At 35.9% G+C, this 27,819-nt stretch overlaps 1 protein-coding gene and 1 long non-coding RNA gene across 6 annotated transcripts in view; one reads left to right on the forward strand and one right to left on the reverse strand.

Annotated features, from left to right (window-relative positions):
• LOC126366615 (MAP kinase-interacting serine/threonine-protein kinase 1-like) overlaps positions 1-27,819 on the reverse strand; it is a 64,871-nt gene that overhangs the window by 19,688 nt on the left and 17,364 nt on the right. The window contains exons 1-2 of one of the 3 annotated variants that reach the window (XM_050009790.1): positions 25,752-25,854; positions 4,288-4,351 (exon numbers count right to left, since the gene is read on the reverse strand). In XM_050009790.1, the coding sequence (XP_049865747.1) occupies positions 4,288-4,339 (52 nt within the window). In that variant the 5' untranslated portion in view covers positions 4,340-4,351; positions 25,752-25,854. Of the gene's footprint in view, positions 1-1,964; positions 2,321-4,287; positions 4,352-25,751; positions 25,855-27,819 lie in introns of those variants that run through there. The other 2 variants (XM_050009789.1, XM_050009791.1) reach the window with 2 other exon arrangements.
• LOC126366681 (uncharacterized) lies at positions 3,507-25,785 on the forward strand. 3 transcript variants are annotated; one of them, XR_007566376.1, is made up of 3 exons: positions 3,507-3,523; positions 25,428-25,563; positions 25,648-25,785. It is a non-coding gene; the product is annotated as an uncharacterized LOC126366681 (long non-coding RNA). The 3 variants fall into 3 exon arrangements; XR_007566374.1 differs by lacking the exon at positions 3,507-3,523 and adding an exon at positions 16,399-16,534; XR_007566375.1 differs by lacking the exon at positions 3,507-3,523 and adding an exon at positions 16,708-16,725.

Here is a 27,819-nt window from a genome sequence, read left to right on the forward strand (position 1 = left end):
AGTAGATACTTTTAAACAACAAAAAAGTCTTTTTAATAAGTAGAAATAATCATGTAACATCTATACATGTCTAATAAGAAAACTACGATTACTTTTCATTTTTAAGTTTAGGTAAAATATCGCGTGGTAAAAGAAGACTTATCTAAGCCGGTACGAATCAACGACGCAGTTTTGTTTAGTTAGTGGGTGACCTTGACAATGAACGCTGGGGCGTCTCGCTTCAGCGGCCATGTTGAATTGAGACCGTTGAAAATTATCAAATTGGTAAATTATACCTAATAATCTTAAACAATTCTGGAAGCTAATAAATACAACACCGGAGTATTATGTAAATATCATAAAAAAGAAACAGATTTTTATTTAGAAATAATTGTATTCACATAAAATAGCTTCATATACTTAGATAGGGTCTTAAATTAGTTTAAGCCCCTGTGGAAACATTTCAACGATTTTTAAAGAAAGTAACTGAATCAGTCTGAATATCAAAACAAATAAAATCCAACACTGCAAAAAACACGTCCAAAAGTTGAAACATAAATTAACAACGCCGGTCGAATAAAAAATCTATTTTGCATGAAAAAAGGTATTTTAAACATAATGGAGTCATTTCATGATATTGTGGTGGTTAATTAAGCAAAACTAAAATGTATGAGATTTCTAGATAAAATTTGTAGATTGACAATGCCCTAGAGCTATGTATGAGTGATAGGATTATTTATAGTAAAGTTACCATAGTCGTTACATTGAGAAATTAATCTCACCATAATGATGACGATTTCGACAGATGGAAAATGATCAAGGATTTCTCTTTTATCGAACATGAAAATTGAAAACCAGTTACCTTCATATAGGTAGGTACAGCGAAAACACAAAACTGCAGATAATGCAATACATCGGATGCCGGTCAACGTTCTGGGCTTGGAATATGAACTCTTGACATTTAAAACTATATCAAATTACTGCCAAGTAGATGGAAATCGTCCAGGTTTTCGTAATACCTGATCAAGTTTCAAATGGTAGGTACTTATATTTATACCTACTTAATAACGTAACGTAACCTTTTGAAACTACGAAACTAAATGAAGCATCAAAATAATTGAAATGGAGTCATAAATGAAACGCTAGTCACGTCATCCTAAGTCGTAAACCCTAGCGAGAGCAAAATGCAACTGGTTGTGTGTGGTCAGTTTTGCAATGCATTTTATGTTCTTTATCGGACGGCAAATTCTAAGCAAATTCTCAAAACGAGAAGAATCTATAAAATACACTAAACGCAACATATATATCATCATAAACTTAACCATTGAAGGAATTTTACAGCATTTCCAATCAAGCCAAGGAATTCAAGAACATTAATGGCATACACTGATACTTTGGTGAATAAATATGACAATATAGATTTCTAAACGAAACTAAACCAACGCCAATGCGAATCTCTAGATCAACATGTCACCTTTGATCTCCAACTAAACTTAGTTACTGATTCTTTATGAACTCGATAACAAGGAATAGGTAACGACATCCCTTCATAACTTCTGATGGACCTAAAGTAGCAGACTACAACAGTAGGATACATAAGATAAAAATAAAATCTAACTAAAGTTATGCGAAAGCTGATAATGTTAATAGCAATGTTGATAAAGCAAAATCTATAAATCAGTTTAAAAAAGTTAGTAGAGAAGTAGAAATTAATGTAGCGAGTCAGCCATGGTTGTTATTTCAATCTGCGTATCGCAGCAAGCCGGTGCTTACTGGGATTTCGTACGTAGAAACTTTTATAATATTGTAAAGCACATTTAAATAATAAACATAAAAAAAGAACAAAAAACAGTTAAATAATTAAGACAAAAAAGATGTTTCCACGGATCAGATGATGATACTTGAATACAACGCCCCGTTCCATCACGACCTCCAAAATAATACAACCATCGCTGACACGCAATAAGAAATAAAAATTCACTTACCGCTATCTACACTCTCTTCTGAAATCTTCTTCACCATTCTGATGATTGCTTGATGCGCTGATACTGAGATGTTCCGAGTAGATATTCTACTCTTGAAGCCGCTTTCAAAGTTGTGCGGCCGCCTTCTCGACGTGAAATCGGAAAGGCGTTTTAGGACAAGATAGGAAATAAAACGCCGAAATCAAAAATTATAAAGCACCACGGTCGAGAAGGATTTACGGAAAGTGTGCCGGAAGGTAATAAACAAACACTGCTAGAAGGCGGAATGAAAAAAACTGCTTGGTGTTGTTAGCGCTCCATCCTACACACGCCCGCCCGTTCGATGTTCTGAAATCCAACTAGCGACTCATTCGCGGTCCGCAGCCGGCTCCCGGCATGACTCCGCGCCCGCTCGTACCCCGCCGGCCCCTTGGCCCAGCGCGCATGCGCACTCACTCGCACCGCTGACGTGTTTATATTTTTTGTCGTTATTTTTTCTCCCGTAGATACAACATGTTATATACTTTCAGTAAGGCGTAGCATCCTATTCCAATAAGAATGTATGATCCAGATGTTATCTCCGTTTTTTTTAACTTTATTTACTTGTATATATAGGTACCTATTGGAATATCCATGTACAAAAATTACAGTTATTATTTCAACGTTTGTCACGTAATTTCATCATTACTAATAAATAACATAACTATTAGGTTAATCATCATTTGCCAAGCTTTAAAATCGTCTACTTCGTATGTGTTGCATCATTCGACTACAAATGACACATACTTACAATACATGGGTACTATGTTCTCATTCATTAACTTTTTGATATTTAAACATCCGCACCTGAAACTTTTGCAAAGATTTGTGATAGATCTTTACAATCGACATTAGGAACTTAGAACAAACTTGTCAGATCGGACGATTCGTGTCGTCGTATCTATTCGTAAATTAGTCAAAACGAACAAAGAAAAAACATCGTAATACAATGGATTACCAAATGTAGGGGTTATTACATCGACTACCTAACTTTCGTAATTTCCCACAACCAATCTGGCTTTTGTTTTCTTGTTGCTATGCACTATTATACAATCTGGACTCCTTTGTCTTTCTAACCCTTCAATGAGTGACCTTCGCAGGGCGTTTGTTGACAAACAAGACGGGAGCGACTGCACGGCGCATGCCGCACGTGGTGCGGGCGAACCGGTCCCACCGGCAACCGGCTCGGCCGCCATCTTTGTTGTCACGCCACCTCCCTCTCTCCCTCTCTATCATCAGTCTTCACTCTTCTAGTATCATTTATCTCGTTCGCACACCCTCCTTCTCGCTCAGAGCCTACGTGACTGACAACAACAATAACATAACCCTTACAAAATAGAATGGCAACGCCACATATGACGGCTGCGAATATTAGAGTATGACTCAACTCTAGCATCATTATAATTAAGCATCACAACATTGCTGCATTTAAATTTTGTCTATTAGCATACTTTAGTAGGATAGATGTGCTTATTAGGTATGAGTAAGTAGTACTTTATTTAGTTATTTCGAGAGTTTGGATCACCTCGCGTCGACATCAGGTGATAATGTTATTAACATCAATCTCTTAACTCTTATCTTCGAAAAATATATCCGATGACACTTTTCGTACGTGTTTTTCTTAGAAGTTTCAATACTCTTTAATCTATGTAATCTAGCTAGTCTAATAAGAATGAGTCACCTTGCCTTAGTAATATCAATTTTCTTCTATACGTGTTTCAGTGGGTATATTTCATCACACTTCATTTTACCATGCTAATTGTCCGTTAATCCGAACGGCTCAAAGCAACAAAGCATAACGCAAGGGTTCTGGGACACTTTCGATTTTCGGAACAAAACAAATTTTGATGCGTAGTTTCCAAGAATCGTTACAAACGGGGATCCCTTTGCGTTACCATTTATCAAAGCATCGTAAAACTGTGAAGGGGCGAGGACAGGTACTACTGCGTTTGTGTCGGTCCAAAATAATCCTTGTCTACAAGTTGCGGCTTTCTTCCTTTGTTCCTTTGTCCGTTAACTCTTAACACAAATCACCTAAAGAGTTAAGCTTCTTGTTTTAATATATTTTGTTGAAAGAAACATGTTTTGATGTTTGAAACGACTGGTATAACTGAGCTGTTCCATAATACAACTTTTTCAGGGCGGGCACTATTCTATCACTAACTTGCAAATGATCAGCGAAACTCTAGTACAAGCGTTACCATTTGGCACTAATGAGCTTGCTAATTAGTTTATGAATTTGCTATATTTTTTTTCTAATATTTCTTCTATCTATTATTATTATTTATATAATATAATAGCTAACCTTTACCCAAAACTTTCCGAACAATAACGTTGATATCTTCCTCGTCATCCATAGTGAAGACACCCTGGAACAAAGACCCTGGGTCAATAGAAATACTACAATATGCACATTAGTAAACAAGATTAGTGCTGTTCATAATGTAAACTAGTACATATAAATTATACAGCAACGAAATTACGTAACAGAATCTCGCCATTCTTCCCTCAGTGGCATTTATAGCTACCTATCTAGCTGTAAACCTATTCATTGAAAATTTATTAGATGACCCCTCTCCGAAATATACTGAATGAAATTAAACTTTATAATCGCATAATAGAGTTCGTTTCTGTATCAAAAATTGGACTATATTCAAGATACGTACGAGTATATACGGGCAGGACTGCACCGCGGTATTCCCGTGGTTCAATTTTTTGTTACTTCTTTGTGTTCGAAATTTTGGGTTTAATAGCTCTATAGGTCGTTTGAGTCACGTAGGCCTAGTACCAGCTGCACCTGACATTCTAACAAAGAGATTTGACTGATTTTTATTATAGACGAACTGAGTACGGTTGAAGATTACATTTTTTGTACCCTCAACAAAAATGAACTACATTTGATAGCGGCAGTGACAATAAAAATAAGATTCTACAGACAACTCCAAAAACCTAACCTTGGTACATATGTTTTCGAGAATTAAGAGTAAATTTCTTCGAAGCGATATGCTAAATATACAACTTACGTCAATTTACTTAGCATTACTGCTCTAAAATGTGTAAGTAAATAACAAATTGAATAAGTAGGTGTTAGTAGGAATCCACCCATATATAATATGTTCTTCAAATTTCAATATACATATTATACCTATTCAAAATAGCCTGTAAAATGAATGTTCTACATCAAAACTTTCCGTCAGGAACTAATAAATATTGATATTTGGAAAAATCTTAACGAACGTAAGTAGTTCTGAGTGACTATGATGAAAACATACAAAAAACAGGAATTCGCTAATCAAATCTCATTTTCAGATGAAGTGTGTTTGCGACCCACGCAACGCTTTCAATCTAAAGTGATTATCGTTACACGTGAGTACGTTTAGAATAAGAAAAAAAATAGTAATAGCTAAACAGGATCTATTACAGATACCTACTTTAAAACTTCTATATACCCAACCAAGAAAGCAGTGACGCCCGAAATATTAGAATATTTAGTAAGTGTAGATATTAAAAGTGTTATTTTTTATCATACTGAAGAACATTCTAACAATACTAACATCGAAAACTTACGATGTTTTATTGACGTACACTGTTGGGATAACAAATCGGATCGTAGCTTCTACAATGTAAAACATAACATACTTGATAACTTATTAGACACAGTCATAGTACAACAGACAAGTAGTAAGTAACATTATGCCACACAATTTTGTTGCAACGAGATTTATGAAAAAAAAAGGGGAAATCAAATTCTACCGTGTTACAATTTGATTTGATTTTCTTGACTGTCAGTGCATTAGTATACGGTCACCCGATCCAAGGTTACGGCAATAATTTGCATTGCTGATGTGAACTTTTTGCGCTGTTCTCAACTATGTTTTAAACATGTGAGGCTCTCTGCGGTGAAACAGAGTCGACAACCCCGTTGACGATACAGTAAAAAAGTGACACTTCACACATCAATTCAGGTGTAAAACGGAGTTAAATTAAAAAAAAAGTCATAGCCAGTAATAACATTTTTACAAACGATAATTTTGAAGATACTAACGAACGAATACAAGTTGAATAGACACAAATTAAGCTCGCAAATAAGCACCGATTCAAATATACGGAAATAACCATGGATTTGAATAGAACCTTATTTATCGATGGCTGTAATTTGTGTATTGCTTCCAATTGGCTCAAATAAAGCTACAAACGACAAACAAGAAGGGCTTCTACTTAATATAAGGTTTCGCAACTGACGTTCCCGAAATATAGGAAGATATTTGTGGCACCTGTCATGGTCTAAAATATATTTTTGCAAGTAGGTAGTTCATATCTGTAAAGCAATAACAAAATATGAATATGACTTCCGTCATATAGGTAAGCGTAGGTGTTACTGTAAGTCAAAATCACCAGTAACAATTCATTGAAATGATTTAAGATTTCAGTAAATGTTACTTGCCTCTATAACGATTTGCTCTATACGAAGATATCAATAAATCACAATTTCACTTAAGAGTAACATTAGATTTTTTGTTCATTGGCAACAACCGTTCATTGTATAGAAACAAACAATGCCTTCCTTAAACAGACGCAATTAAGATTAATATTATTCCAGTCTTGCTGCGCTTAGGTACCCGAACACGAGGCTATGTTTAAACTAACGACAATCAATTATAGTAATTAGGTCGTGTATATAGCGGCTAACCGCAAACACTGCAGATAAACCATTGCGAGTATTGTTTGCCACTTTACCTGATGGCGGAAACACGACTCTGGTGGACACATTGACAATAGTAGCACCAATCTACGACATTGTAGAAGGGCTTTCATCAGGTGAAAAAATCGATTGTACTTTAAGTACGTTTACGTCGATTGAACGCGCAGATTCAATCAAAAGCAATCACTTGTTCCTCAAGGACTTTGGTGTTATTTGAAAGTTTTTTCCCATAAGACCAAGTGACAAATCGTTTATTTAATTAATCGCTTGCCCAACAGTTTCCTTTAGTAAAAGCAAATGATTAAACGGAACAGCAACTTGACACTGCATGATAAACAGTCGTCTTTGAATATGAGGTTTGGAAATTGCATAAGCATAACATAAGCTTACGATTATTTCTAATTGGGCTAGTCAGAGGAACATTATCGCAAGATGATCTAAGTATCAAATGCTGGAGATAGAATAAAATCTTATGCTTCTATGAGGTGGTACAAATATTGTGACTGTTTTGAATTTTAAACATTTATAGAGAAAGCTAGGAAATAAGTCTTAAATTAAATAATCCTATTACAAAACGCCTTCTGCATTGAATAGCGTGATACAACCCTGTCACCTGCGCACTTCCTCGTGCCTCTGCCGTGGTCAAGGACAAAATGAGTATTTCAAATTCAGATGGCCGTAAATCTACATTTCTATCTGCGCAAACAAAAAATATCCCGGGTTCGATGGACTCTCTCATAGGCGATGCGATATACACTGTTTCGTGTTCTCTTGAAAAACATCTATATCCGATAGTATTTCCGATAATTCAGGGTTCTGTTATTTTTTCCGATAATACCTATCTATTTTTTAGTTTGACACACAATTAAAACGAAAATACATTAAACTAGCTATTGTATTATAAAAGAAAGGTTTGTGCACCATACTCGTATCGACTTTTTAGTGTGCAGATATGTCAGTCAGTTAAACTGTAACGATGGCAATCTCTCCGGTTGGCATCGCTCCTGTTCACAAACTTTACGTTCTGGCAGGTTGTCCTCCTGACAACCATTCTAAATCCACTTTCAAACCTCGACCTGTGACCTAGACCTTTCAAATTTTTGTTTTCGGTCATCAAGTCTTGAAGAAGCGGCGACATAGCCGGTCCACTTTCATCACGTCCAATATTTAATTCTTCACTAATGTAATGGTATTGTCCAGTGTTACTAGAGCGTCGTTTACACCATTATTAGAATAGAATAGAATCTTTATTTGCTTTTTTTTTCTTTATTTTTTTTTAATCTGTATTGTATCTGTGTTAATATTTTTCTCTCTTTATTTTACTTCTACAAAAACAAGTCTAGTCAAGATCATCTTTTGAAGAAATCTTTCGCCCGTGATAAAGCAGTTTCTCCTTTATTATAAGAAAGGAGATATTCAAAATTTAATTAGTAAACCTTACTTAACGAACAGAACACACTGTAAACTTTTTATTTTAAAATTATTTCTCTTAAGGTGTACATTGTACAAAAAGGTAAACTTTTGAATTGGTTCCTCTCGTGCGTCTTAAAACAAGTTTGACGGGACCAGTACAAGCATGATGTCATCGTCAGTACACAGATAATGCGGTACCTATGCGTGTACTTCAATTTGTGTGCTCAACCGTATGTATACTTCTTTCCAACTGATCCCATATAAATTGATTCTATCATCGGATGGAAAGTTCCACAACGCTCATATAATTCAAATCTACTCTTTACTTACCGATTGCTGAATAAATTACTTATTTATATTATAAAAGGAAATGGTCAGAAATCCAGTTATCCGAGGAAAAACTGGTACCTTTTGTAACAAACAAGTTTTTAAACCAGATAGGTACAAAAAAATAACACTGCCGATTCCTCAGTGATCACTGGTCACGTTTCGATTTCGGTCAAGGTTGAGCGGTAGTAAGATAAGAAAGCAACGCAGAAATTAAGCTTGATAAATCTACTACTTGAGTTATAAAGCTTTTAATCAAAACTGAAGTGGTTTCGGTATATCTCATTATTTTTTGGATAAAGTTATAATACCTGCGATTGTGTACTACCTACGTAGACAAACAATACGCAGTAGTAAGTGACAAGATAAAGTAGGTGTCTCTTAAGTGTGTAAGACCGATGCTTTCGTGATAACCTGGGAGCTTACGCAGAGACCTGGGCGATAGCGAATCAAACACAAACATTATAACAAAACAACCGGTTATACAACAGAAATATCTTTATCGCTAAAAATTAAACAACAAAGATAGGTTGGTCACGTGCACACGAGGAAACTAAATAAAGGACTCTTAATGAGATAAAAATACTCTAAAATTACAAAGGTAATTCTTTATTACTGTTGTAGCAGTAGTTTGCAACATTTTGTTCTTGCAGTAATATAGGGTGATGAGACGACTTTTATTATATTTCCCAACTTCAGCTGACTAGCTATCGCTCCTGATAAGATATAATATTATAAACGTTATCTTGAATGAGATCATCGCTATTTATCAGTCTAGTGAGCATTCACCCCAAAAATCATTTTCAACAACAAATATTCGATGAATAATGGAATAGTAGTATACTTATATAGATCCATGTAAAATGACAATGTATAGGTAGGCATTTTAATAAAAATGTGATGACAGAAAAAGGAGTATTCCTTTCCTTCTAAAATACTTGATAGGAAATCTAACGAACCTAGAAGATCTGAAACGTAACATTGATAATTGAGTTTGATCGAAATCTTATTAATGAAACAGAAGCAACCTCATTTTGCGAACGTCAGGACTACACTATAGTTAGTTGAGTCATACGTAATATCTCGTTACTAATATCGTATCCACCACTAAGGAACCAGTTACGAGTATTCTGTCTAACCTCGATATTCAGCAATAGGTAATTAGTGACTCCTACGCGAAAACCATGAGTGGTTTCATAATTAGGTAGGGATTTTATTGGTTCGTTCTCTTCCACGAGTATTGAAGGTTTCGGTCTAGTAAACTTTTGAAAGTGATTTCCTTACCTGTAAACAAATCTTGTAATTCAGTGAATATCCTTGTTTCTACGCAAAATCCACCTTACAATTCTGCAAGTCAACAAGAGCTATTCAACAATACTACAAAAGGAAAATGTTCCATTGTTTAAGAAAATTCTAGATTCTGTATAGGTTAGGTACCTACATAGTACTTATTAAAATTATCAGGATAAAGCCCGCTATATTATAATAGTCTGTAATATCTTTGTAGTCTGCAAACAATTGAGAGACCTGATAATTCATTATTAGGGATGAGGCACGAAGTCGTATAGTTTAATTCCTTCACCCACTCACCGAAATGGGCCCCCATAAATACCGAAAGGCAGATAGCCTTGCGTTGCTTTGGTACTCTATCTACGTTCATTAGGTAGATGTGATAAATTACTAAGGTAAGGAAGGAACCAGTCAGAAACTGGAACAAACACCTTGAATAGGTACATATTCATACCTAGCATAGAAAAGCACGACCTAAATCCCAACTTACATCTTGCTAAACACGGCCGATCGAAGCATTCAATGATTGTATATAACTCTTTACAATATATTATTGTTGTCATCTGAAAGGTTTCAGTTCACGATCCTAGTCTATTTTAAGAGTGCGATTGCTGTTTCCTCACTGTATAATAATTTACATAGTAATGCTGTTTGCGACTATTTATCATTCAGTGCAACTATGTCTGCAATATGCGCAACTTTGTCCATGTTGTTTATGTCGTTTACCATCCATGACCTGCTTATATATATGCCTAGTTGGTATTAGAGTAGTATCATCTTAGAGTTCTATATCTTCATATTTGTATATCATTTATGCATAGGTATTATAATTATATGAATTATACATATTATAATCACCTTTTGTAAGTTAAATGACAACAATTCGTGCATGCTCATTGGCACTGAATTGAGGCTAATGCATATTTAATCCTACTTTAATACTAATAAAATGGATGACGCGTAATGTTTTTCTTTGACAAATACTACCTACTATGGTGCTATTATTAGGATTTATATGTTATTCTACGTGCTTAATAGTCTTGCCTTTTAGTCAAGGTGAACTTTGTTATAATAATGCTTGCTTACTTGATACAGCAATATCCAGATTTGTTTTTTTTTTTGTGTTTGTTGATAATGTTCCCTGGTAAGAGAGACAAGACAGCAACAAACGGTAACACGGATATGTCAAATATATTATCGGATACTTCTTATGCGTATTTCTTGAAGTATGCTTAATGATGTTATCTTGATAGATACTAAATTGTCTACCGTCTTTGTCATTTCTTTTTTGACAGTTATATTTCCCAAGCTTCAAATGAGACAAAATTTAGAGCCAACCAAGAGACATTATAATATGTTTATAATCTGTTAATGTAGAGTTCATCAAATTTATCTTGGGATACAACATTTACATGCTTCGTTGTAGATGTAGGTATCTCAAGAAATGACTGCCTGTCTGTACCTATAAGGATTAAAACGGGCGCGTATTTATGTAATTTCTTAATAATGATTTTTGCATCACTCTTTCGCTTAATGCATTTGACCTTTACGTACATGAGGATAGGACTATTTTACTCCTATTTTATTTATATGGACGTTACTTAACGCACCATTAATAAGTATTTCTCCAACCCGCACTAAACGTTTTGTCTCTTCCTTTTTGATGCGAACAGCAAAGGATAGAAACTATCTTTGCTGTTCGCATCAAAATTTTCTTTCTTCTTCTTCTATCTGCCGTCGTCTGTTTTTCCAAATCGTTCTCGGTAATCTGGCAGTCCTCATGGCTATAGCGAGTAGGTATCTGCTAGGGAAACGTGATCCACCCTAAACCACATCGTCACTTACCATCAGGTGAGATTGTGGTCAAACGCGACCGTATTTTATTAAAAATAAAAAATAAAGTAAGATATAGGTACCATGTATGCACTTATAATGCAAGGTATGGAAAAAATGCTACACCGACAAGATTTGTGTCTAGTGCTAACGATGATGACTTTTAAGGCAATAATGAGGATATAACGAAATATGTATTATTTGTGTAAACATTGATAACAATTGGCAATGATGACTAACAAATACATGAGTGTTACTCATCAGGCGATAAATGATTTACCTGAATGTTACATAAGGTACGGGTTGGATAATTTAGAATACAATGTAAATTGTTAAACGATAAACATAGTAGGTAAGTAGATAGTTACTGATAGAGATAACAAATAGGTATAACCGATCCCTGCCTACAGAAAACAAAACAATCAATTCTTTTTTTAGAAGCGTATGTGCGTAGTAAATAAGATTATATCAACTTGCGGTCTTAGAAAAGCAATGGCAACCTTGAAATTAAAGTACATGTTTATCTCTGTTCGGAGAACACATGACTTACATCGTAGTGTCAAGGGTTCGAATCCTGGCTCAGGCTCTAAACCACGGAATTCGACTTGAGTTTGAATTTATATTTGGATCGTAGATTTGATATCACGTGTGGTTTCCAGAATATGTGCCCGGTTAATGGCAAATGGCTAGCCCCTTTTACATGAGACTTAAAACTTAGCTGGCGGGGAGTGGGTGTATTTTTCAATTATCAACAGTGCGATACAATTATGTAACAGTGCGATATGTGTACCAGACATTGGAGGACAAAACAAAACTGAGTGATTAGTACGATTAGCGAGCAAAACAGGCGGTTTACATTTCGCTAACGATAAGATAAAACCTACTCCGCAGTTTGCGAAAATGTAAACAATAGATAAGGAGCCACAGAAAAACAGGTCCAATATCAAATTGCATGGCAACTGGCTATTAGAAAACTAACTTCAACGCTTCACGGTGTGCAAGAGAAAAAAACTGTCTATTTATTTATATTTTCTTTCACTCAATATACGACTAATTTACGTCCTATACCCACAATACGCGTGAGCTCCGACCATTCTTTATCTGGATAATATAATACAGTAATTAACCAGCCAGGACCGGCTATTCTGAAATTATAATCCTGTGTAGATAGCCAAGTACTTATGTATATTCCGTCCGTCTATTTTAAACGGCGGGGGCTAGGTGCGTTCACTGGCTACGGCAACCATTTACGCGGAGCTTGTGTCGGCTCATTAAAATGATATGCGTGCAGGATTCTTATACGCAACTTTGCGCAAGGCGGGAAGTATAAAAAACAAATAAACATCGATAAATTGCCAGCTATAAGAAATTATCTGGCCACATCCGCTGAAACCGGCTGAACAGATTCGCAGTAAACTATGCTATCTCGAATTAAAGATTGCTATCATATATTTGCCTCTGCGCCAATGGCAATTTTGAAATGGTCCAGAGAAAAGGTTGTGCATTTTTATAATGATATTTTTTTTTTTGTAACTAGTATATTTCTGCCCAAAGAATAGTATCTGAGGATATTTCAGATAAAAACATAGATATCCGCGCGGGCGGATCTTGTGACAGGTCGCTAAGTAATAAATATGAAAGTTTCCAGGAAAGAAAACTTCCCGCAGGTCAGCTAATCCCTTTCTCCGGAGGTCACTAGTTCTAATCCTTATCTCAATTAGGTCAAATACTACCAGCGCAGCGATCACTTTATAAGCGATGCAGTCAGTGGAGTAGCTAAGCGACTTTTTTGTGAGTTGTTGATTCACAATTACCATAAAAAAAGCTTCTGGCTGGTTTGTGTGTTTTCGCTAAACCAATTGAGAGAACCCGTAATGAAAGAAATGTGGAGTACTGTGGAGTATGCTCAAAAGCTCGTCAACGCTAAGAAGAAAGGAGAACTCCTTCGTTGAGACGTACAAAAATTGTAAATATTTACACCACTTAGGTATAACCACGTTGAGACTAGTTTTTCAGCTAAACGTTCGCTAGTGCTAAATTATGGGTACACGACACGTGTAAAAAAATCGCAAATTAATATATAAAATGTTGAGAGAAATAGATAATGTCCGTTACATAACCTACTTCCAACTGCGCAGTTTTTGAAAGATTAGATAGGTAGGCTTTAAAAAGATATAATAGTAATCTACTGTGTCTAACTTGAGTGATATATTAACATACAATATTAGCGTATCGTAATGAAATCGCGTAATCGGATCGTAGCAAATACTTATAAGCGGTCCATCCACATAATCAGGCTTGAAGTATTAAATATTTTAAGGGAAAAGGACTTTAAAATGTTGGATAGACCGCAGTGAATGAATGGAAAATTTCTGTATTCAGTTGTCACAGTTGCTAGTAGAACCGTCACGACTATCAATGTGTGCAATGTGGGTCAAACGCGAGATGCCTATAACTGTGGTGTGCAACAGCTGACGGGGTCAACGGCCCCGCGGCCTCGAGGCCAACGACCCTTATCGCCGCACCCTTATCTAGGGCAGGTGACTGAAACTGGGGTGGATTGAACCTCTCCACTGAGAGGCATCTCGTTAATTCCGATTTGAATTACAAAAGCAATAAACCTTATAGATATAGAAATGTCATAAAAAAATAAAAATGGTTTATAAATACAGATGCAATGAGAAATTAGTCACACCACTCACACAGAAACGCAAAAATTAGGTACTACGCTATTCAATTTTGGGTCACGCAACTTACGCAAGCGAAACTACAAAATTTTGTCAATAACAAAGACTATAAATAACAAAGCTTAACGATATGTTTACTAATGACATTAGAAAATGACACGCTTTAAGTACTAAAAGTATATAAACAGTGAAATTTAAAGAAAATGCATACTCAGTTGCATCAACGAAGGAGTGCAATGGAAAATTTGGTACTAAGTTTAAATAGCAGAATCGATTAGCCTGTTTCATTAGTGTATTATCAGACGGCCGAAATCGGGCGTCCTGCGATTACGGGCGCGTAAACAAGCGAGTTCGGAATGAACGTGCTCCCGTCACGTAGGCACCCGTCGGCCTCGCGGCGGCGCTCTGCTGGCCTCCCAGAGCTATTGACTCGTTGTTTTGGTCACACTTTACAAGGAAATTTGAGCATCATTTGTTAGCTATTATATTAGACGGTAGGTGTCAATATTTACCGAAACAATTAAGGGATTTGGCATCGATGCACACAAACAACTGGTGTAATAACGAATACCTTTAACTACATGAATAACATCTAATTTTTTTTAATTCCAAAAAAAAGAATGTGTACTAATAGAAACAAAAAATATTAACTTCAACGGCAATATCCGTCAGCGTGTACCTAGACTATTCCGCATGGATGTTTATAAAAATAACCTCTTTCTTCGATCCTATTAAAAAATGTGTCGCGACTATGATGGTCTCAAGCGTTGTAATGCTGATCTTGATCTTTTCGACAATAATATTACGAAATTTAAACGATTAGGTATTGTGGTCTCACTTGCTTCTTTAGCTGTCTTACTTATTTTTATTTCGTCCTTATGGTGATGTTTTTAATGCATTAATTGGTTTAAGTATTTTTTTTTATTGTAGACTAGTTCTAAACCTGTTTTCGAGTTATGTCATACATGTATTGTTGTTTACAATCTGTCTGTGTTCCTTTTTAATGATAAAAAATCAAGAAATCAAGAAACCCCAAAGGAGGATGAAAATAAAAAATCATCTAATTCTATGTTCAATATCGAATTTAAAGAAGCATCGATATTTTAGGAGCAGCAGTCCTGAGCAAATAGCATCTAAACATGCTAAATTGTGGGCAAATAGAAATGCGTGCACCGGAGAGGGTGATAACCAGATTGTTTTCGGACATCGTCGCTCGATAGCTGGTAGTGTTTGATGGATCCTTATTACCCACGTGGGTAAATATTTGGATTAACAACAGCCAACGAAGGGCCACAATGTACTTGAACACACAGCTGTATGTGATCGAAACTGAACTCCAGTTATCAAGGAACATTCATTCTATAATAATATTTCATCATCCTCCTATGTATTATAGGAAAATCTAGAAAATCATTTTTAACGATAAACGTACACACATATAGTGACCCACCCTAATAACTATTGGTACCTATAGAATAGACAGAGTCATAAGCAGACAGAAGACACTTCGGTATCGGTATTAGTGTTGCCGGATAATCGAATACTACTACATCGATTATTTTCTAAGCCCCTTTTAATAATCTAAATATCGATATGCTTATCGATAGTATCGATACTATAGATTAAATCGATACTATGAATAATGGATTTTTTACAATTATATTGATTATAATCGATTAATCGACTATTATTGCACACACCTTTAAGCAACAATACTATCATAACTAATACCTCGATATAATCGGCACTAATCGATTAAATCGATACTATCCGATACAAGTTAAAATAAATTTTACATTTGTTTTTGAAACATTAACATTAAGCATTAAAAACCTAAACCTACTTATTAAAGTACCTACTGTCAAATGACAATATTTTTTATTACTAATACGCGTATTTCATTATACCTACTGTTGATAATCCTTATAAAAAATAAACTTCCAAAGTGCTTCTATAAATCTACAATATCTCATATATCTACAATAGCTTCTATCTGTAGTATTCATTTGTGTTCATTGAGCTGGTGCTGATCACTGCGTGTGTGTGTGTGTGTGTGTGTGTGTGTGTAGCGTCTGTATGTGACGTGGGACATCAAATCTGTGTACCTATGGTGTTTTTATGAAGGGTTATCAGGAGTTGTTCGTTTTTTGAGCGTACAAATTGTTTTGACTAAGGATTTCTTCTAATCTAATGCTGTTAACGACATAAAACAGGTTAAGCGCTTATTTTGCCCATTAATAAGCGGTACTTACATAAAATATAAAAAATAAATCAAACGGCGTGAAATGTAGCAAAATTATGTAAGTATATATTGAGCCAGAACAATTCTAATAACAAAATGAAACTAACCTAACTTGAGTAACTCGAAGATGTAGCCACGAACAATTTCAATGACACCATAAATGTAGACAATTCAATATTTTATAACTACAAACTTTCTGAAAGGAATTAGGGTGCACCTGAAACTACTGTACCCGTTTCACAACAAAAGGTATGTGACAATAAGAACTAGGTAGATGTATTACATACAATTACTTATAATATGCGTTTACCATTGTTTAAAAGTATGAATTACGTATATTGTGTCATTATCCCTTGCAATGTGGTCAAGGAACAACAATATTCTGTGATAATTTGACTTATCAAGCAACATCCAAGTCTGGCGTACATACGGAATAGTAACACGAAAGAAAAACATACATGCAACATTAAAAAATAAAACGTTTCTTTAAAAGCATAAACAAGTAGCAGATGGTGGCTAAATTTAGTCAATACTTTCTCGGATGTTTTGGCAACGGCTGCTGAAAACAACATTCTACACCGTGTAATCGCCGAAAGCAATGCATTCTATAAACATCGTCGTATTTACAGTACGAATCCGTACATCTATACTAGATTATTTAAAAGATAATCCTGTAAAGGAATAAGATAATTAACGCAGACTTTGGGAACGTGAATAGCGGGCCAGACTAAACAAACGATGTTCAAAGAATGCGAAATGTACGAAGAAGAAATTGGCGCAACTGTCTGTTTATCAATACATTAACAACTTTAAGTGCGGGCTTTTTGAGCACTTAAAATTCATTAGCATTTTTTTCTAGATTCCGAGAATTTTAGGTAGATGCTTTTGCCGCATTGTTTACACCATTTTCGTCATCGAAACATGTTTTGTTGTCTTCCATGGTCATTGCTTATGCAACAAAACAATTATCAACAGAAACACCGGTCTCTCCATTCATGCCCTCTGTGATCTTTGTGTTTACACTCGTAACAATTGTTTTCGTGGCACTATCGTGTGTTTATAGGCGACTGGCTTACGTAGTAGTGATCATACGATCACTGAGTTGGCCGGCTTAAAGCCACGTCTCTGGTGTTTAGTATAAATTAAAGCGGGACTATTTCTTGAAACATGCTAATATTGCGTGTGATTTGAACGTTTTACAATGAAAGATAATGATCATTATCTAATGATTAATCACCGATTTTAGTAATTACAATGCTTTTATAGATTATTCTTTTAGGTTTTTAGTACTCTAATTAGCAAATTTAATATTTTTTAAGCACCAACTCATTCGCTTATCGTTTGGACAGCACTCACGAGTTGGCACTCAGCTGACGCGCATATTAATGTTGACGGACTCCGATAAAGGGACATTTTGATACCTACGTGTAGAGCGTAGGCTTCTACACAGCTCACTAATTTTCCATTAATTGTTTCAACGTCAGCTTTTTTTAATTTCCTCTAACCTAACCCATTTGTTCGTGGTTAATAGATGAGGAAATCGTAAATTACTTCCTATCATCATGCAAATTACTCGGATGGGTTGAATTTGCGGTCTATTTATGTTTTTACGAGTACAAAGATCTAGTTTTTCATCAAAGATGAGCCAAGAGTTGTTTCTAAGAATAAATATTAGAAATTTTATATCGCACAGCTGTATGCCGCAAGCTTGGTTTTCTAATTGACTGTGAGTACTGACGCACGCATCTCTAACAATTGTTCTAAATATTATAGCAAGTCGTACGTGAGAATATTACTCTTGGCTATACCGTTCGTAGGCTGCGACAACTGCAACTGATTCATCATCATCATTCTGAATCATTCACATTGTTGCCCCAATAAAAATCCAGTGCATCTGATGCAATGTTGTAGTTTCATTAGTCTCGCGATTCTAACTTTTTCTATGAAATTAATATGAAATCAAGTGTGGCACTATGAGTAATAGCATTAGGTTATACCTAGTTAATCATGCATGAACCGCGCAGCATTTATAAACTTTTTTCGTATAGTCCGAGACGACCAAAACCTGTATCAATCAACTATTTATTATTGATAATTTTAATCATCGGAATATTCTAGTATATGTTTGAAACTAGTTTTACTATCATGACTAATATTTTGTAATTTACTTTTCTTTACATGTTCCAGTCCAAGGGTGTCATGTCAATCCAATATATTTTTAGCACTGTCAATGTCGATTGTCATAATCTTTTGCAACTTGGCTCCAGTTGTTTTTCGATCACGATCAGTTGCAGCAGATCTCACGAGCTCATTTCTTTCAATTCAGTCGACTCATAATTAGCTAATTACAGTGCGTGAATGATTTGGTAATCATATTGCTCTAAGTGCCCTATTCATCATCATCAGACTGTATCTTTCCACTTGCAATGTCCAGACCAATAAAATCAATAAAACGCATAGGTTATCTTGCGAAGTGTAATCAGGAGCCACAATGTTGAGACGCTGGCTGTGGCTGCGTCAACACTGCGCGCATAACGCAGTCAGTCACGATAAAAGACCCACTCACGTGCGCCTGCGCATATTATGTTGTCGGGTTATCACTTGAATTATATGTTACACCTAGCTACGACCTGTCTTTTATTATACATACATCTATAGCATCACGCCTGTATCCCTGAAGGGGTAGGCAAAGGTGTATAGTACACCGACTTCTCGCCAGCTATGTTTAAGTCCCAATGTGTTTATATTTAATGTTTGTATTAAACTTTTAAGGAATTCTTGCCTTTGCCTTTTAATTTTGGATGACCAACATATATAATATATAGTATTCTAGTTATGAAACGCTATGTCTAATATTAGAGGCGCTCTAAATATTGTCAATATCATAAAGTTTATGAAACAACGTCACTGCTTCCAAATGGAATACGGGAAACTATATAATCGAATTGGAATCATTTCTTGTGACGTTACCGCAGACTTCCTGATTAAACTTGAAATAGGCACTTAAATAGACAATTGAGAGAGTATTTATAACTCTTATTAACTTTTCTTCAGTTTATATCATTAACACCTACTTATCTATACTTAACTACTTAGCTATCTTCAATGTAGATGATAATTTTCCTGTGTTAGCGTCATTAGAAAGACATTGCACCGTGTAAGCTAGTATAATGAGGTTTCCAAATGATATATTGCAGTGAAGTTCTTTCAGAGTCAAATAACCAGGAAATTACGAATATCAGGATGAAGAGAAACGTTCGAATGTAGCAATTTACTCTGGCACTGACAATAGCGAAAGAGCTTATTTTAATATACTAGCCGATATAGCGGTATAAAACATATTATTAACAAGATGATACAAAGATGCAATAGGGACGAAAGATTATGAGAAGGCTGGCAGCGAGAGTTGGCAAGAAGCCCGCACCTTTCGCCAGGTCATGATCCCAAGCCTGGAGCACTGACGCAACTGGCTCTAACTAGTTTTACTCGAAACCCACTAAATAAAACCGAACCTCATTGTCATCTTCAACAGAATTTTGTGACCGGACAGACAAAAATACACCTGATTAACTTCTAAACCGAAGACTGTCTTGACTCACGGGATCATCAGTTGACTAACACGTGAGCGTAATCGGTTCCACCCATTTCGCGTGATTTTCGTTACTTTTATCATCTATATTTATAAACAAACCGCGAATACCTTTCTTGAACAGATAAAAAGTCTAGGCGGATTATACATCGTTTTGTCATTATTATTTTTTATCACCAGCGAAGTACGCAGTTAGTATTAAATATAGAGAACAGGGAAAACAACAAGAGCTAATTGACTGACTGATAATTTCCCATCAATTACCTGTCCATTTTACGAATGATTCTGTTTACATATTTCATTGCACAGTTCTCGTAAATTGCAATTGTTGTGGGCTTCTGGTTTGGCGGTTTTAGGTACTTCTACATCTTGTTCCCGTCCACCCACCTCGACTCCATTATCTTAAAATCGAATAAGTCCATGGATAGATTTACCACCTTTGAAATTAAATCTTAAACTCGTTACTTCATTAATATTCATTGAAGTCGGGTGAATTCGATGCCGACGAGATTTCCATAAACAAATGGTATTAATTTAAATACTTGAGCTAATAGCTTGCAGTCGTATCATTGGAAACAATTTCATTTAAACTGAACAATTAATAAAAGTGTTGTTGCGTATGTCTATTAGTTGTGGACTCTCCATAGCCGAGAAACATCAAGTGCAAGGTACCTATTCATATTCATAGAAACATATAAATGCAAAGTATGCTCTGTATAGATTGTATAAGGTGTATATTTAGAAGTTAGCGTGTTGAATCCATCTGCTGCGCAGTTCGTTATTTTGGTTGGGAAAACAGCTGACACATGGCAACATAGATCACGCCTCACCACATGGCCTGAAGACCACATTTTTTCAAACCTCTCAGTTTATGTTGCCGGTCTTAAAGTTTTTATTAAAGCTTTTAAGCCGTATTCCAAATCCGCGTAGAAGGAAATACTTGACCTTGACTACTGACGTAAGCTTTTGCAGATTTCGTTTGCAAATTTTTAAATCATCGGCGTAATAAGGGACGTTATATAAGCTGTATTGGGCTGGCTTTCCTTCACGGGTTGGAAGTTCAGACAGGCAGTCGCTTCTGTAAAAAACCTGTCAAATCTTCAGGTTAGGTAAGCGGTCCCTGTGATAACGGGATTACGTTAGGGAGGTGAATAAGGGTTGTTGCAGCTTACATTGCTCACGTCTGCAGCGTCTTTGCATGATGATGCTGTGATAATTCTCGCAGACACCAACTTTTAATTTTAATTTAGTGTTAAAACGATCTCTATCTCTGTCTCGTACTTGTCTTATGTAAAGAACGGCACTAATAAATATTATAACTGTCATACTAAAATAAAATGAAGTTTTGTCCTCCAGAATTGGCACCATAGTACTTAATAATTATTTTTAAAACGTTATGTCGAATTTTGAAGTTAATTGTGTGTCCTGTCTATTTTCTATGTACTTATTTTTGTTTTCAATGTTTGTTATTGTATAATTTATAGCACGCTTTTGTGTAAAAAGTTAATGCAATAAAATATGTATTAAACAAATCACATTTTCCTAGCATTATCCCGTTTTCACGGGGTTCGCTTCCCTAACTTGACGTTTTGACGTATTAAATAAATAATAATATAATAAGAATAATAAATAAATATCAAAGGCTTTTAGAATTTAAATCGATCGAAACTATCGGATAATTCTTAATCGTGCGTGCGTGACTAAAGCTGACGTGGACACAACTCTACGAGTCCACGATTGCAGTGTACTTACTCGTAGTAATGGCGTTTAGTTTACTCTTACTACTATTTAATTCGATTAAAAAGACGATCGTATCAAAAGGACTTATCGGATGATTGGCATAAACTAAACATAACTTATTAATGGTAGCGATTCTGGCAACACAAACTCAATTTCAATTAAGTATGACAGTTCTAAAACTAGGTCTATCTCTGTCTTACTTACTTCGTAAGTGAACGATGCCACTATTTTTAGAGCTACGGATTAAAATGAAATTAGGTTTTAGTCAAAACTGGCACCAATATCGTTTATAATTTATCTCGATTAGATAAAGTTAAATGCGATGGGAGGTCAAATGATAAAAAAAAATATTCGCTTCTTTAACGTCTAATAAGATTTACTTTATTACACAATCAATAGGTATATAATGTCTTTACACAACATTGTAATATAACATTTACGTAGATACATGCAGGTCGAGTATTTAACACGACTTTCGTGACTTCACGTAATGTAAATGGATTAGTCACAAATCTTATTACCATTGTTGCGTCAGTCAGATTATACAAGAGACTGAAAAGGGAAGCGGGTGTTAGGGCATGCTAAACAAGCGGTGACAAACTTCCTTCTTACGAAGTGGTGCCGCTCAAAGGCAAATTTACATTACTTACATCATTCTGTCTTGTTAAGTATAATGTACTTTCTTCTACATTCACTCGTGTAATATCGTTTTTCACTGACACTTACTAGCGAGCTATTTACTTCATTATTCCTTGCTAACATCGGCAAGTTTTATACGTTCTGTAATTTTATTACTGTTGATTCTAGCAGCCACAAACCTAATTTAACTTAGCTGGACATTTCTAAAACTAACTCTATCTCTTTATGCACGTAGTGTAAGTGAAGAACGGCACTAATTGAAGAGCTATCAAACTAAAATTAGACAAATAAGCACCATTAGGTAACTAAATTCTGTTTCAAAGAAAATCTACAGGGGCGTTGCGTTCCGTCACTAGCACAAACAAAAGTTGCCAAGTCGATAATTAGTAGTCAAAGACAAGAGTTACCATGTTGGTCAGAGATCACACGTTGGACAAGCGCCAGAAGGTTCATTTGCCCGTTCGTTGACACCTTGCCTCGGACTTACTCGAGTTGGTTAATTGCCTCCAAATTGATACACCGCTTAGTTAGCCACGGCATCACGAATCTCATATTTTTAGGGATTCGCATCATACTTTAATTAAGGTCGAAAAACAAATTGTCTCATCATATTACTACCATGTGCAAATGGATCAACGACAGCGAGCATCTGTGTCGCATATTATGTGACTCAAGGTTTTTTCTTATCGCCGTTTATTGTTTACAGGAAAATTTAAACATTGAAAAGAATGCGCCGGGCTATGACCGCTCTAACCTCACATGTAATCGATTTATTGTTGAACTATTTGTGGCTCACCTATATCTCCTATGCAACTAGGTACTACCTACACAGTTCACATATACCTCTAGGTATCTTACAGACATGGAGCGTACGTTGTGCAATTTAACTGCAACTCGCAATTTACTAGTTTTTATGACAGTTGCTACAAACTTTCTTAAATTACACCCAACGGTTGAATATACCAGTCTCATAAGTATATATTTAGTTGAGTAAAGGGCTTCAAATATATATAGTTAGCTACGATATTGTCGGTGGAACCTGCGCTGCCGGAGCCGGTCCGGATTCTAATCAGATCACGCCTATAATTTGTTCGGTGGCTACACAGCCCAGCATTTACATACCCGACCCAACCTTGGCGGTCTAGGGACTGGCTGTGCTAGTTTACAAACACTAACCATGCCAGACGCGACATCATGACGTAATGTTTCCGAAAATTGCGCACCGCTGCTCCCTAAACGTCAAATGGCGAATATTCTGGGGGACCATCAGATATATAACTTCCGACCATTATTAAAATTTATGGTCACATAATATAACCGCGGTAGAATATCAATTGGCGAATGTATTGCATAACAAAACCAACATGTTAGTCAGAGATCAATTTTAGTTAAGCATTGGCTTCCTTTCACTACGATGATGTCGTGTGCCCTGCAGAGCTGCCACCATTTATGGCAGCCTAGCAATGAAGCAAACGAGACACGTCTCTCCAGAGTATGTTCTTTGGTATGACTAGAGAATCAAACAGCTATACTTACATTCGCATTAATCTAAGAAGAAACCGGCTAGTAATCATGAATCTATTTGCAAACTAATAGAGATAAACATTTAGTTACTGGAAACTCTAATATCAATGCCTATTGGAACGGTAAATATAGAGGCAGTTATGACTTATTAGTTCCCACTTGGAGAGCCTCGGGAACAAAAACTTTGTAACCCAGTGGTCTAATAAATAACGTAAATGCTAGAGAAAATAGTGGTAACCTTTACAACGGTAAAATTAAATAATTTATTGAACCATCAAAGGGGAAAGTTGCAAGCCAGTTGCAAAAACCTTAATAATTGGTTGTGCGTGCAATTTCCCCTAGTGGGTCGCGTCATCCGTTACGGCCTGGAGCACAAAGGGCGAGAGCACCTGTCCCGACTGGTTCCTCCTACTCGGCCCAGTTGCCAAGCAACGCCACACAACCTAAATCAACCATTATGAAGCCGAACAGGTTCCGAATCCCTACTACAAGTAACAATGAAACCAATCAGAAATATGTTGCAATCCAACTTGGAAATGGCTTGTGAATCTTATCTTATACACTATACACGAGATCTCGTAACGGTTTCACTAACTTCAGTCATTCCATAATTCATTTTATTATTATAAACATCGTTTATACATATAAAATTTAGCATGCTAATGTTACTTAGATTGTTGCGAAAAAACCGCCAAAGCGAAGTACTTACAAACAAAACATCCTTCTCATAAGTACAAAACAATAAACAGATTGCATAATAATCGTTCCGGCCTATTAAACGTTTCACTATCTTGCTTACGAACTACTTCTGTCGCGCATATTCATGAGTTCATGAGGTACAAGAGTGTCCCAGTTTTTACCAAAGCGCTGAGTCGCAACGTTGGTGGGAATGCAGATGATTGCAAGGAATGCCTTTAGGGTGCATAATGAAAAGGGCAGCTTTGACGATTTGACGTGTTTCAAGGTTTCTAAATGACTAGTTTATTCTAAGCTTTGCATAGATTCACAATTGATCTTTTGGTGAAGCCAAAAGCTGCAGTAACTTTAGTATCAAATCTTATCTTTCTTACTTAACACTAAACTTTAAAAGCATTTCTTAATGCGTCTAATGACTTTCCTTTCAGCTATAACGACTGTTGGTAGACCTAAAACAATCGGAAATAGATTAACACCCCAGAACGAATGATTCCATCCTCTCAACAAAGCATAACGAAATGGGAAAGTTTGCAATAATGGCGGGAAGTTGTAAACGTCCAGAAATAAGCAATAGATAGGGAAGGTGCCGGACGAACGTCAGTCGAGGAGCTTTGACCGCGCGCATGCGTCAGCAATTTTCTACTTGTGCTGCACGGAAATAGCGCTCTCTAGGAAACTTTGGCACTGAACGCCACAGCGGGAGACGCGCCGCTAAATACGAATGCTTCACGTGAACCAAGATTGATGGATTTTTATATTTCAGGTTAACCGTTCAAGGTGACGACCGATTTCATTACATCGCAATGACTTGCGTTGTGGTAAAATTATACCGCAATGAACTGCGAGTGATGCACATCTGCGACCCGTGTTATCATCAGATTCGTTCTACCAAGAAAGAGGTAAGGTATAAGCTATCTTCAAGCTGGTATTTTAAAACATGCATTTTATCGCTTCTGATATCTGAATCCAATAAATCTTTCCAGATTCGCCAGTTTCGAAGAAAATAGGTTAACTCACCACGTGCAACGAACCGCCTAGAAGATGTTAATACAACTACATTAGACTTCATTTATATTTAGCTAGATACCTTGAAATTTCGCAGTCTGACCGAACCAATCGACGCAGTCTTGGAATCGGTACTATGGACGCGGGAAATTATCGTACGGCGAACACGCAACGTGGCGGGATTTGATTACCTGCAAACATAATGAAAGTCAGTTCATTTATCATTATAATGTAACCTGGCGTATTCAGAAATCAGAATCATTTATTCAACGTAATTATCATGGATAAACTTGTTGAAGGTCAATGTAACATTTTTGAATTTACGTCATTTCGCAAGGTGTTTTAAGGTTGAGGAGAGGAAATGACAAGAAACTGCAACAGCAACATATCTTTTAAAAACCAATGAAGGTATACATTAGAAGTTATTTAATAACTAGAGGAACACATTCAATACTAAACATTTTTAACATTTAGGTAGTCATTAATCTTATAATAAGCTTTTTTACATAAAGTAAGCTTCACATGACCTTTAAATTTATTTTCTGACAAATCTAAAATATAATCTGGTATTTTATTGTAAAAACGTATACATAACCCCAAAAAAGATGAATTTAATTTACTTAACCTAGAATTTTGAATAGCAATTTTATTTTCATTTCTTGTATTGTAAGTATTAATTAAGTAATAAAGACAAGTGTTCAATGGTCCAGTACTTGGACAATAAAAAAGTTTTCATTCTAAAAGAACTACTTTTTTTTTGTTTTTCGTTCCTGATGTAAAGGTTGTCCATCGGTATCCAGCATGATAATGCTGCCTGTGTCATGAGCACCTTTGGACCGGGAGCTACTAGGAACAGACTTGATTAGGTTTTTAGTTTTTTGCATATTTAATTTAAATATTATGTTGTATTACAATTAGATTAATTTTAATGTTTCAGTTTCTGTGTTTCAGTGTTTTCGCAATTTGTTACTTCTTTTTAAAATTTGCATTTTTAAATGTAGTTGAAAAGTTTTGATGGTGCTTAAATAACATAAGCTTATGACCATATTCCCAAATGGAGTAGTCGGAGGTACATCCATCATAAGATTTTATTTACTTCATTACCATACAAAATGTCACGTACACTTAGGACTAAGATATAAAACAAATTGCGAAGTATATCGTACAGCGTAAATGTAATAGATCTTCATAGAGCCATTTTGTCTATTCGCGTCACGCCATGCTCCGTAGATACGAGTAAGTAAATGCGCACTTTATTTTTATAGCCGTCCTAGCATAGCAGCTGGAGGAACACAAATGGGATTGACGCAAATTTTTACAGAATTGGGCAACGCTCCAAGTTGTCAGAAAACACCTAAACCGAGCTCAGATCACAATCTGTTTACCTATTACATCAACTTGCGATTCTAGACTATATTTAAAATGATTATTATTTAAACTGAACATATTTCACAATTACAATTGCTTTGCTCTTGCAATTTTATAATAACCGGAACAGCAAAATTAACAGCAAGCTGATGCGTTCGATTAGATAAATATGCTAAATCAATCTGTTCTAGTAGAAACCATGTGCGTGACACGTGGTCGCATTTCCCGGAGAACATGCATGTTAGATACAAAGATAAGTTTTACAGCCGTTGGTATTTTTATCGGTCTATTTTTTAGCTGTGCACTAAACTGATTCCATACACGTGGAACTAGCGCTGAAGGATGATAACTCTTTCAAATTTTTACATGGGGCCACGAAACTTCTTAGCGACGACTGTTTCTGACATAATTCAAATTGGAAAGCTAGATTTAACTGTAACCATTTAAATTTTTTTGAGTAATAAAGGCGATACAAGCGGACAAAAATAAAATTAAGAAGAAACGTGTCTTGTTTTTCTAATTATAACAATTACGATCTAAGGATGCGCCTACGCTAATTGAGTAGTTGGGGACAACACTGATATCGTAAACATTGCAAAAATTGAGAAGAGGCAGACTGCGCGCGTGCTGACACGTAGATAAAAATCAAAATAGACTTGGCTAGGCGCCGCGCTCGCCGGTGGGCTGAACAATGCTGGAAACTAGGTCGACAATCTGTTTACAGTGTCAAAAATGCGAACAACCCCGGCTGTGCATACACGCTACGTGACCACGCCAGGTCA

This window comes from Pectinophora gossypiella, chromosome 5, assembly GCF_024362695.1.
Source record: "Pectinophora gossypiella chromosome 5, ilPecGoss1.1, whole genome shotgun sequence".
In the NCBI taxonomy this organism is placed as follows: domain Eukaryota; kingdom Metazoa; phylum Arthropoda; class Insecta; order Lepidoptera; family Gelechiidae; genus Pectinophora; species Pectinophora gossypiella.